The sequence below is a fragment of the Sphaeramia orbicularis genome, chromosome 19 (genome assembly GCF_902148855.1).
Source record: "Sphaeramia orbicularis chromosome 19, fSphaOr1.1, whole genome shotgun sequence".
Taxonomy (NCBI): domain Eukaryota; kingdom Metazoa; phylum Chordata; class Actinopteri; order Kurtiformes; family Apogonidae; genus Sphaeramia; species Sphaeramia orbicularis.
In genome coordinates, this window is record NC_043975.1 from 28140603 (window position 1) to 28153762 (window position 13160).

Below are 13160 nucleotides of genomic sequence, written 5' to 3' on the forward strand. Positions count from 1 at the left end.
ACCCCTTCTCCTTGAATAATTAATAACAATAATAATCTTCCTAGTCTAAGCATATCTATACTATATACTATAATATGTCTGATACTTATTATTCATCCTTTCATGCATACTGGTCACTACAGTAGACAGTTATTCTCCAGCTGTTCTCTTGTATATTCATGGATTTTATTGTTTTAGTTTCATATCAGCCAACACATTGGATGCTTATGCATCATCACAAACGCTGCAATTGATAACATTACTGTAACTTTGTTGTTCTAACATGAGTATAAATCCATTGCTTGTTATTGTTATTAGACTGTAATTAACAACAAAAGTTTTTTTGGGTTTTTTTGCATATTACCTCCATGAAGTGAGTAACGACTATTATTAGAGTATGTTAAAATGTTAGAAAACACCAGATTAGCAGCATTAAAATGTTTTTAATTCCTAATTTTCACACAGTATCAGTAAATACATGTTTCTTTGCTTCAAAAATTCAATGCATGGTGTCCAGCTGAGTGGATATTTTTGCAACTAGATGACAAATAGCTTCATAAAAAATGTTTTCTATCGCATTGTTTTTTTTAATGCCTAAAGAGGAATAAAAACCTCTTGATTAAGGTTCTCATAATTCATGCATGAAAGGGTTAAATAATTTGGTTTCTGGCTTTATATTATTATGAACAAATATAAGATGATTTACATAAACACATAATACACATAATATACTTGAATTAAGATGCGTGTCTACAGATGTATTACACAAAACAAGATAAATTATCTAACTCTTCTAAATCTAAGTTTTTTTTTATCTTGTAAGAACCAAATAATTTGCGGTGTAGATGTTGGGAGTGGTAACCTCATGGGCTTCATCTGTCTTTGACACTCTGTTTTCCCCACAAAACAAACCTGTGGGACATGAACATGATGCAGGCTGTGTGGTGTTAGCAGTAGCATGTAGCATAATCATGTCAGATTACAGTTGTAGCAAGTCAGCACAGATGTGTAATTAAGGAAGCTGGCGCAGCAGAGCAGCCACTCGAAGCAATATCCCTGAGAGGATTACGGCCTAAGAATTGAGGCATTGTCACAATCTCTCACACACAAACACACACAGAAAACTGTTTATTAAGTGGGGTTCATGTGGGCGCTGTGATGCCTGTTTACATAGTTACAAGACAAGAGATAAAAATGCATTTGGGAAGCTGAAGAAAATTATGCATAAACTTCTGTTGGTTTTTATCCGAAGTGCACAGCCTGACAAAAAATTGGACTCCACAATCAGACACGTAGAAACAATGCATGCTTGGCCCTGGAAATGCCTTTTTAAAACTCTCTATCCAAGATTAAAATTTCAATTTAAACTATTCTACAAAATCATTACTTTCTGGATTAACTCTGTCGTGCAAGGCTCATCTTAAATAAACCTTCTCTAAATCTGAAACCTTAAATTTTATGTCTTATATCTTATATGTGATCATCTCTGATACCTTAAGTGACTAATAAAATTGAAGCAGAACTGTTTGCATACTTTCATACGCAGCATAAAAGTTTTCATTTGTAGCTTGTTGGTTTTATACATTGTCACGAAGTGATTTATGACTACACCTGACTTTGACCCATTTAAAGGGCCGATTTAGGGATGCTGAGTAGAGAGGTACCTATTCTAGGTAAACATTACGTAAACTTGAGATGAATGCGGTTGCTCTCCAACACATGCTGGCTCACTGAGTTGAGGTGTTAGAAATTTATAGAACATGAAAAAGAGGGCATTATTTTCCCAACAGGATAGGCTATCATATCTGTTGAGCCATTGGGTTTTGGTTTTTTTTTTTAGACATAAAAAGACAAAGCCAGAGTTCCAGAGGACTTTACCTTTACACCTATTTTGAGCTGAGGCCTTATATACACTTTAGAGAATATGCTTGCAACAAAAATCCACAGCACACAGTACAGCGGGTCATGTGTTAGATGTAGCATGGGAATCTGAACAACATGTACAGTACCATGTAACATAGGCATAAAATCTCCTTTGCCAGTTGATGGATCTGACTAATGCTTCTTTCCATAATTCCTCAGTGACAGTTTAGTTGCTGCACACCCAAGAAAGGTTGTCACAGCTCAGAAAAGACATCCCCCTGCGGACTACTTTCTGTTCAGTCTGGCCAATTAAAGCGCTAGATTGTTGAAAGCGCAGTAGCAGCTGCTTAATACTCAACCTTCTTAGGCTCGCTCTCTATGGAATCAGTAGAATTCAGACTTGTCTCTCTGTCAGTGTGCTGCCTCGATCCCTGGCATTCAGAAAATCTGGAGTTTGATGTTTTAACTGCAGAAGAAGTCACTTACTTTGGGATAAAACTAATGCTTTTGGAGCAGTGCAATTTGCCTAAATATTTGTCAAAATAAGTAATCACACAGAGTGTCTGTGTTCAAGTCCCAGCTGGAGGGCCTTGTCTCCAACCTCGTCACTATTTTGTTTTGGTATTGTTGGGCATGCTGCTTTGTATTTTCTGCTAAATTGTTCTAAAGAACTCGACATGGCTTGTTTTGAATTATTATATTTCACAGTCCCTACATCTATTAAACCATTCATATTCAGCAGACAGATCACCACAATGTGTATCTAACAATTCTTCATATTGCAGTAAGAGTCTGCTTTAGCTAAAGAAGGTCACAGCCACCTAGTATCCAAGGGAAAGTGAGATGTCATTCTGTACCTACCAGTAAGAATTATACAAACTTATAAATGCACCGTCTGTGATCTCTGCAGCCTGAAGTTACTGGGATAGATTCCCAGAACAGAAACCAGTCTCACAGCCGTAACTCAACAAAACACAACTCAGAACCTTCACCAGCTATGTGTTGGAGAACTGTCCATGGTGCTGAAATTAGGGCAAGAAATCATTTAAAGGCACAAAGAAGATTTAGTGCTGAATGACTAGTTGTGATGTGCAATATCTATCTCAGATGAATATAGATAAAGCCTGCCCACTACATGCAATATCCTACTTCTTTATTGACATGTAGACGTGAGGCTCTTATGGATCTTTGCCAGGTCGGAGTGGTATATTGCACTTTCCCATCCACAATATTAATACCATAAGATAAATATTCAAGAAATGTATGGAGCACAGGGCACAATGTCAGATCATATTGGTCTTTGAAATTAGTTTTCACCCATTGTTATGCATGAATTAAGATCAGAAAAGAAGTACTTAGTTCTGAAAAGTATGTCTCAAAAAAAATTGTGGCATTTCCTTAGAGTAATGGATCTTTCTATTAATCTGTGGAGTAGACATCCATGTGTATGGTAAACATAAATAAGTCATTAAAAAACTGTTAAGTCAATAAAATCACTCATTTACAGGAGGTATTTCTAATCCACCTGACTGCTTTAACATAACATCCAGTTTCTTTTAATTCATGGGTCATAACCTTAATAGGTTCACATCACACAATTATGTAAGCCTAGTGTTGTGTGCCAATCAATCTCTAACCTTTATGCTCTCTGCATATCACAGTCAGCTGTTTCTGTATCTCACGGTCTGCAGCCTGGAACACCAATTCCCCAGACCAGTCATAACAGTCCTGACCACCAGCAGCAGCATGACTGAATCAGACGATGACGGCCAGAGGGGAAATTAATTTAGTCCCAAACTGAGTTTACACCAAAGTCTGTTTCATGTTCTGCTTTGAACTGAGCTACTGTTGAACTAAACTACTGAGCTAAACTTGCAAAGCTTTGACATAAGTTCAAAGACCTAAACAAACTTTGATTCATATGCAAAGAACAAATTACACGCTAAACTTCAAGCAGACCATGATACACATGGCTGATACGCACTAATTTTCAAATAGGTCTGAATTTTTTTTTTTTCAGTGCTTTTGGTCAGGCCTCATTTTTGTAGTTTTCTCACAGAATCATGTCTAAAACAACCTTTTACCCTCTTTTAATGCTTCTTTACCTTCTCATGTCGTTCTCACAGACAGTAACTTTCTGCTGGGTAATGCCCAGGGCCACCGTGGCTATCCCATCGTCTACTGCTCAGACGGCTTTTGTGAACTGACGGGCTTCACACGGACTGAGGTGATGCAGAAGAACTGCAGCTGCCGCTTCTTGTATGGGGCTGACACCAGCGAACACGTGGCCCAACAGATGGAGAAGGCTCTGGAGGGCCGAGAGGAGTACCAGGCTGAGGTCCACTTCTACAAGAAGAACGGTGGGTGCACAGAAAAGAGGAGGGCGAGGAGATGGCCAAAAGTTTATGCATAACTTTTAGATTTGCAGTAAAATGCTATCTATTTGAAATCCAAGGTGAAGGAACAATTAACCTTCCTGTCATCTTTTGTTATGATGATCAAACGAGAGACGTGAGGGTATTTATTCCTTCTGTCTGTTCTGGTTTGATCAGGCTGTGATCATCTGTTCAGTTTTTGGATTGACATTTAAAGAGATTTTCGCTTCTTGTCTTCAGCATCATGAGGAGCTCATTTATTTTTAGATATTTTAGTTGAAAGATGGATGCAGAATATAGCAGTTCAGCAGTGCAATAGTTGTGAGTAGCAGTGCTCCTCAGTGCTAAGGAACATTTATACAAATCACATGATATTTAAAGTGATAATCAGAGGTAAATGGATTAAACTTTACTGCTGTTATAACAAAACTCCAATGTTTGCTTTAAACACATGATTCTGGAGTCAAATTTAGTGCATGCATTTATTATAAACTCAATGTATTGCAGTAGCTTATATATTGAAATTAATTCACTCTTTCTGACCGTAACTTCTAAATCCTTCTAAATTAGCCCTGGGTTCAAAATATGATGTCATGCATGGAAAAAGAGCTCCATTAAGCCTCTCTGATTGGCACATAGGCTTATGTTTCCTCAGCAGAAACTCAAACGTGCAGCATTAAAGTATGAAAACCTTTAATCGTCAGAGCTGTACTGCAGTTAGAAACATTTTCTTTAAGTCTTATAGTTTTTCCCTCCAGAATTCCTCCAGTTACTGACAAAGTTATGCTAACACTCAAACAGTAAGAAAATGCCACCATAGCCAAGGAGGGGAATGGCATAGTCATTTGTTATATGCCTGAAATAATGTAATACTGTATGGCTCACAGAGAATCTTAATCCAGGACTGAAAGAAAAAGAACGAACATAGTGAAAGTGAAGAAAGTACTGAAGTCTAAATGACAGATAGAGTATTCCAGACTTGTATTAGCAGCAAGTGTTAGGCGATTCAATATAAACACACATAGTTTTCTCAAGTGTGTGCCTCAAGCTTGCGAGCACAAAACACATAAGAAGGCTCCTCTGATGTTGTCTTTACACCCGCTGTGTCGGACTAAAACACCAGCGTCTACTGTACAGTTTTTTCTTTCTGTCTCTTGTCTAAATCCCAGACATTGCTAGCACAAACATTCATATAGACACACAAACACAAGTACGCTAGGGGCACTCTATGAGATGTGCAACATCTGTTTGGTGGCAGAGAGCTGCTTCTGCAGACTTGCTAATGAGCATACTGGGTTACGGCAAGGTCTTGGATCTGGTGCTCCTTTCCTGTCTTACTTGTTCTAGCCAACCACTGCACCCCAACCCCTCTTCCCTTTAGCTCTTTTTCTTTGTGCTCAGCTCCCCTCGAATATGATCCACAGCTAATTTGAGGTATATTCTTAGAAAGGCTGTGCCATACTTGACAAGGATCCTTGGTTCACGCATTGTGAGAGCTGTCATGACATGGGGAATCACAGACTGTGGCATCACGACAGAACAGAAGTCATTAAGGAGATACATTTACACCGTGGATGTGTCTGTTGAGGATTTACTGTCATTCTCCAAATGAGGAGAAAAGAGGGTAAACAAAGCTGTAAATGAACATTTCTGTTTTTGTTACAGGGACGGCCTTCTGGTGTCTGTTAGATATCGTGCCCATAAAGAATGAAAAGGGTGAAATGGTCCTCTTCCTCTTCTCATTCAAGGACATCACGGACACACATGGAAAGGGCCACCACAGCAGCAAGAGGGAAGGTAGGTAGGCTACCAGCCCTGTTTACACAACCCCTGTTATTTGCTTACTATGAGCATGATTTATGAGCAGGCAATCTTCTGGCCCCCAGCTTTCATTTTCTCTGCGCGCTTGTGTTCATCACTGTCACATTGTACCCTGCAGTTTTGTTTGGGCTGGCATTTGTTCACTGAACTCAGACAATGTTTTGCAATGGAGTTTGATTTGGGCAGTGGTGCGTCTTCAAGTGGAACCTGGACACAGTCTGCCGCAAATACCAAGTGCTACGCAGAGGGAGCTTTACTTCGGCATAACACAAATAAAATTCAAGTAATTGAAAATATGGCTGATGGTTGTTGGGGTGTCTTACTTGTGTAACTATCAGAAATAAATTGCTTAGTCTTAGTGTGAAAAGTTGACTGAGTTCAGGCATTGGATTAAATAATACATTTTCCTCTTTCCCGGTGGCTGACACGTAATGATTTCGTGGTTGTGTGACAGTTTCAGAGGACAAGAGACGCAGGAGGAAGAGCAGCTCTCACTTCAGCGAGGCCAGGAAGCGTGGGCAGACCATGTTGTACCAACTGACCAGTCAGTTCTCCAGAGGGGGCAAAGGAGAGGTCAACCTGGGTGGAGTGAGTACATCTAATACTGTTACAGGGTGTCTATAGAGATCAGACATTTACAACTCAAGCCTGACGTCTGGATGAAGTATCTTTTCTTATTATTGTAAATAAATACAAAAGGAAGCAGTATATACACTATTGCTCATATAGTTGGAATAATTGTGTTTTCAGACACATTCCTGTTTTTCTTCCTATTTATACACGTCAGTAATCACATTTGACCAGGTACAATGATTATACACGGAGTCTCAGTTATACTGTATCTATCAAGAATAAATGCCATTATCACAATCATTTCATGAGAAGAGGTAAAAATGTTTTATTCAAACTTTATGGGCAATAGTGTGTTATGTGGTCCTGTGTAGAGGTGAGTTTTATAAAGGAGCATAATTATTCTTTTCTAATTGGGAAGTCAGTGTTACCTTCAGTTATAGGTTCAGAAATGTGTTTTAATCTTTATTTTTAGTCACCTCTCCAGTTTTTCCAGAGTTTTTCCAGGTGCATAGTTGCTTCCTTATCATAAGGGTCTTTCTATGAAACTGGGTTTATTTTGGTACCTGGCACTTTGCCAGCTTTTTAGACCCAATAATAAAAGAGAAATTAAGACATATTTCCCACCAGGATGTACCTAATGATGACCTAATAATACCTAATAATGATGATAAATGAAAAAAAATTATACTTATACTCTGAGCCATCCCAAAATTAATGAACTTTTAATATAATATTGGGGCCAAAAATAGGACCAAAATTGGGACAGGAAAAGCTACATAGGTGTCATTGTATTTTGTCTGGAAAACATAGTTTGAAATGGTCGTATATACCGCTATAAATAAAGACAAATTTGACAATCCTAGTGGTTTTTCCAATCCAGACATACAGGTTTTTCCTGAATCGGTAGTATCATTCCAAGTTTTGTGCGTAACCCATCGTGTCCACTCGCATTAGGGGCGGAACCAGTCCGTTTAGACACAAATAAATCGCGAATGATTTTGCAACAGCGGCCAATTTTGTGAAACACTCTGCCTTGCATATTTACTTAAATTCCCAAAATGTACCTGTGAGAGACTAAAAAAATATTCCAAAAAATAGTAGCGTGCAATTTTCGTGTCCTTTTTCCTTGGTTACATTGGAGTAATCTTTGCGTGCAGAATCATCCACACACTGCTGAAACACTGACTAGTCATAATTTCAGGGGAAAACTCAGATATCACTGAATTGTCTGTGGATTTGTTTTGTGTAATAGTGTGCGTATTGGGAAAAAAACCTGAAAGAAAAAGACGGGGGAGTTCATTATAGAAACCTGGTGTCCGTGTTACATGCAGATTTTTATATTCGCGCATCAAATAAAAATGTGTTTCATGTGAAAAATAGTTTCTCTTTTATCTCAGTAATTATTAGTTTTTAAAATAACCCAAAGTGCTTCCAAACTTGCTTCATAACATTAGTCTAATCTAATCTTAGGTAACGTTGTATGTAGTCTGCTTTTCCCAGAGTTTTGTGAAGTTTTGAGTGTCAACCCATAGCATGTTTTTCATCAACAATTTGTCATCCATTTGTTCTTTGGTGGGAGAGTTGTAATGATGGGGTTCTTCCCTGCAGCCAGGAACAGTTTGTAGATATTTATCCTTAGTTGTAATTTTTGATTTTTCCCAGAAATTATACGACAAAGGAGCAATCAATGTTTATTCTAAAAATGTCCTTTATTTTCTTAGCAATGTCTTTTGAGATTATTAATTGAAAGGACAAGAGCAGAATATATGAATGTGGTCGGTCATAGGTTTACCATAATTCTTCCAACAATGACCCTGGCCCAGAATACCCTGCTCCCTGAATTATAGCATTGGGGTAACAGGGTTATGTTTTTCCAGCAGGATCTTGAATTTGTAGTTTTCCTAAATATCATCCCAGTAAGCTTCAGATCATCTCCAAGCTGGACTTCTTCTCCCTTTTCTACTGGATGTGGATTGTAGAGTAGTTTATGGGATTTTGTATTTTAAAAAAAAACATTAACTTTACTCACACTGAGAAAAAGAAATGACAAGATAAGATCAGATGTCCTGGCAGTTGATTTGACTTCCAGACATTGTATGGTTTTTTATGAACTTGCAGACACCTTTTCTGATCGGATCGTTCTTTGCAACTAACAGAGTGTTAGTGTCCTCCGTTTACCCTGTAACAAAATCAACAGGTAGGAGTTACTCAGACATGCAGCGCCCTCATTTTTGATCTTGAATTATTAATGCTGATATCTTAAAAGATGAGTTTTTAGTAAGACAATGTGAGGGAAGTCTTGACCCAGATTCCCAGTGTGGCTTATCTCTGTGGAAAATTCATCAAATGGGTTGTCTATTTTAGGTTTCCTCAATGATTTTTATCTGCTGCTGTTGCATTTTGTGTACACGCTTTTAGTCGGTGGCTCTGAGTGGACAAACAGCAAGGTCAGTGTAGCAGCGGTAGGCACTGCGAGGCAGAATGTAGATGTCACAGCTGGTGAGGTGTTATCGGTCATTGGGGGAAGCTGGATGCATCATCATCATCACTTTTTTGGGACTGTCCGGACATGCCAACACCTCACCAGCGTGGGCTCATGGATGTTGGTCATAATTCCACCAGCGTGTTCCGTTAAATTACCTTTACCCTGAGGTCCAAATGAGGTTCCTGTGTCTTATTCTGTAAAACAATTCCCCACATCCTGCTGTATAAATAGAGAAATGGTCGATTTTACATGAATTTAAAATGGGTTCAAACCTTTTTTCATCTAAGTGTCTCATTTTGCCAGAGGAATTGCTTGCCTCAGTCAGTTTTTCAGGAGTGTTTGTCTTTCAGTCGCTTAAGAGCATACTTTAGGCCTATAGCTATAGTCTATTTCATTGCCACTTGTCTTGTTTCTACAGAGTGAACGCCTTTACAGGGTTTGAATAATAAAAATGATGCTACACTCCAAGCAATGTTATTCATGAGAAGGAGCTCCTGTTTTGCTCAAAGATACAAACCAGACCGGTAATTTTAGCAGTGCACTATTTCTGAGATAATCCCCCTCCCTCCCTATAGGGGCTCAGTAGCCAACTGGGTCTGTACTCAAACCTGTCCTTCACAATGTGGCATTTCCTCCCACGGGGCTAAAAGCAATTCAAAACTTTTCAGGAGAAAATTGAAATTAAGAAGAAAAAAAAAAAAAAAAACTTGTTAGACGTGTGACTGTATTAAGCAGCCAAAATAGCACTGAAAATGTGAAAGCAAAAAGATGTACCTGCACAATTGCACTGTACATCTTAACACCAAAACTGAGAAGTGACATTAGCAGCTTATTAGATACAGTGTGATGCAATGATATGTCACTTATCTATACAAAAAAATCTAATTTCAAAGCTGTACAAGAGAAAACATTGTCACACAAATAAGATATTTCTCTAGATAAAGCATAAATATAAGCCTGTCATATAAGCCTTAATTATTGTGTCCATACAGGGTGTATCAGAAAAAAGTAGACTCTCAGAAAAAACAACATAAAACCAAAATGCAAAGACATTTTGAAAATCTGCTCATATGTGTTTATCTACCATGTAATTCTCCCTTGATTGACACCAGTGTCCTGGACCAGTTTTTATGCTTTAGTGAACAACGCTAATTTGAATTTTGCAAAATAAAAGTCTTTTGTGCATGGAAGTGTAAGGGTTAATATGAGATCTGTCGCCATGGATGACAAGTTCCACTGGTCGTTTACTTTCATACATAAAATAGGGGGAAAAAAATAATTACATGTTTACTCCCTACCATCGATATAAAGATTTCACAATAACGATAGGTTTGAGTCTACCATGGCAAACACAAGGGGTTAATGCTATTAGTGAGGATTCTTTAAACTTGTTTTGAGCTGACCATTTGAAATTTGAAACATTACAGTCAGCATACATCCCATCTCATGTTATTTGCACAATTTAAATTCTATTTTATACAAATGTTTTTAGTTTGCAATATTTTTTATGTACATTACTTAATTCTACTGTTCCTTTTTACTGGTATTAGTTGTTTGTCTTTTAATCCTTTGCACTGAACTGGAAAGCTCTACCTCAGTTTGTTGTATTTCGTACAATGATACAGATATTCTGACTCTGATACGTAATTCATTGCATCATCACAGCTAGGGATGGGAATCGTTAAGAATTTAATGATTCCGATTCCATTATCGATATTGCTTATCGATCCAATTCCTTATCAATTCTCCTATCGATTCTCATTGGGTGAGGGAATAAGAGTACAAACGGGTGTGTTTGCATTAACTGTCTTTTATATTTCCATCTCTGCACAGAAAATATAGCTTATACAGTATGTACAAATCATAATAACAGATGACTCCGGGCACGGTTCGGGGGGGTGTACAGTGAAAGTGAAACTAAAGATGCTTTACTAATTCCTCTATTGCCTCATTTCTACTGCGTGGAACCGGTTCGACTCGACTCGGATCGGCTTGTCTCCCGTTGTTGTGCACCTCATTTCCTTTCCCTTCTTATCTTCGGAAACTTGTATTTGAGGAGTTACGACATTTGCTGCCCACACCGGAACCAGCCCGGCGTTCACTCTGCTGCTACATTCACAAGCACCGCTAAATAGCGTATCAAATACGTGACATTCCTGTAAATGATTCACATGCTGTGGACAAATGTTTGAGGATATTGGAGGGATTCCACCCTTTTGAAGACATGGAAGCTTTGACAGTGTTCCAAGTAAGTGGACCTGGTGTCGTCTTTTTAGACAGTTTCTGCCTCAACGCCATGTTGGCCATGTTCTGACCAAAACAATGCAGCATACGTGTGATGTCATCGTGCATGCACAACAAAGGTGGAATCAATAAGCAGAATCGTTAAGCAGGCAGGGAAACGATTCCAAGGAATTGAGCTACTGGGAACCAGTTCTCAAAAAGAACCAGTTCTCGATTCTCATCCCTAATCACAGCTGAAGTGGGACTCCTGAGGCAGGACAGGGGCATGATTAGGTGTGCTGCTGCAGATACACTACAAACAAAAAGTTAAGGATATTTTTAATTTTTTGGCTGTTTTTTTCAGTTGGGATTCTTGCACAACGCTTTTTACTTTTTTGTGTATGAATTGAATTGAAACACATTTTTTTCATGACCATACATAGTTTTATTTGCAAATGACAAAAATGACCAAAAAATTATTTAAAAAAAAGAGAAATATCCTTAACTTTTTGTTTATAGTGTATGCTGAGGAGGGCACAAATTTGCGTGGCAAGGAACGGGGCCCATGTGGAAGACTAAACATGCTGGAATCCTTTAACGGAAGTGTGTGCCTTCAATTAAAATCCTGAAGTGTAAAACCGAAATCCTGACTCACTGAGCAAATTTTCAGTTTCAAACCAATGTGTGAAATCTTTGTATCAATGGCAGGGGGTAAACATGTCATTATTTTTTTCCTGTTTTATGTATGCAAGTAAAAGACCAATGGAACTTGTCATCCATGGTGACAGATCTCATATTAACCCTTACACTTTCATACGCAAAACACTTTTATTTTGCACAATTCAAATTAGCGTTGTTCACTGAAGCATGAAAACTGACCCAGGACACTGGTGTCAATCAAGGGAGAATTACGTGGTGAATAAACACATAAGAGCAGATTTTCAAAATGTCTTTGCGTTTTGGTTTTATGTTGTTTTTTTCGGAGAGTCTCCTTTTTTCTGATACATTCTGGATATAGATAGTCAGTGATCAGAACTAAAGAAAGGTGTGTTGGTGAATGTACTGTCCAAGAAGTACAACAGGCTGTCCATACCCGAATCCATTTAGACTGCCAGGTCAAGAGAACATGAAGAGGTACAACAGAGAAAGAGAGGCCAAGTAAAAGGCAGGATATTCTCCTCTGAGCCACTCAAAGTGTACTCTACAGAGGCAGGATAATAACACAAGAACAGAGCCACCAAGACTGAGGACTGAACAACCCTGGAGAAACGTAAGGGAGACAAAGGCATCCCATAATACTAATGCTCAGTGACTAGTGGACCTGAGAGAAGACCACATCCACCTCTCTGAATCATGATATTCAAGAGTCTCAGGAAAAAGGACTCGGCAGCACCAGGCCCTGACATGACCCACTACTGTCCCTATCATAGATACTCAAAGATTTACTGTAGATCTTGGTGTTGTGGATCGGTGAGTCAACATATATGCTCTTGGAATACTGATTGGATTGTATTTCAATGGGAAAAAGGTCATGAGGGATGTGATGAGGTGGATGAAGTGATTACCCATCATGCCTTGTGCCTATAGTACAAGCCTATGGGGGCAGTGTTATGATCTGGGTTTGATTCATTTAGTCAGGTGTAGGTTTAACAATGTTATGTGTCTAAAAATAGAATATATAGAATGACCACATTTGAGCATCAGCAGACTTTTTTGTTCCCTGACAACACGGACGTATTCCAAGATGACAATACCAGGATTCAACAGGACTGAAAATTGTGAAAGAGTAGTTCAGGGAGCGTGAGACATCATTTTCACGTATGATTGAACACCACAGAGTC

The 13160-nt window shown here is 38.5% G+C and overlaps 1 protein-coding gene across 1 annotated transcript in view; it reads left to right on the plus strand.

The window, feature by feature from the left end:
* The window catches only part of kcnh4b (potassium voltage-gated channel, subfamily H (eag-related), member 4b), a 50345-nt gene that overhangs the window by 11819 nt on the left and 25366 nt on the right, over positions 1-13160 (plus strand). Inside the window, exons 4-6 of the mRNA XM_030122022.1 lie at positions 3969-4202; positions 5883-6014; positions 6493-6626. Of these exons, the coding sequence (XP_029977882.1) occupies positions 3969-4202; positions 5883-6014; positions 6493-6626 (500 nt within the window). The remainder of the gene's footprint in view (positions 1-3968; positions 4203-5882; positions 6015-6492; positions 6627-13160) is intronic.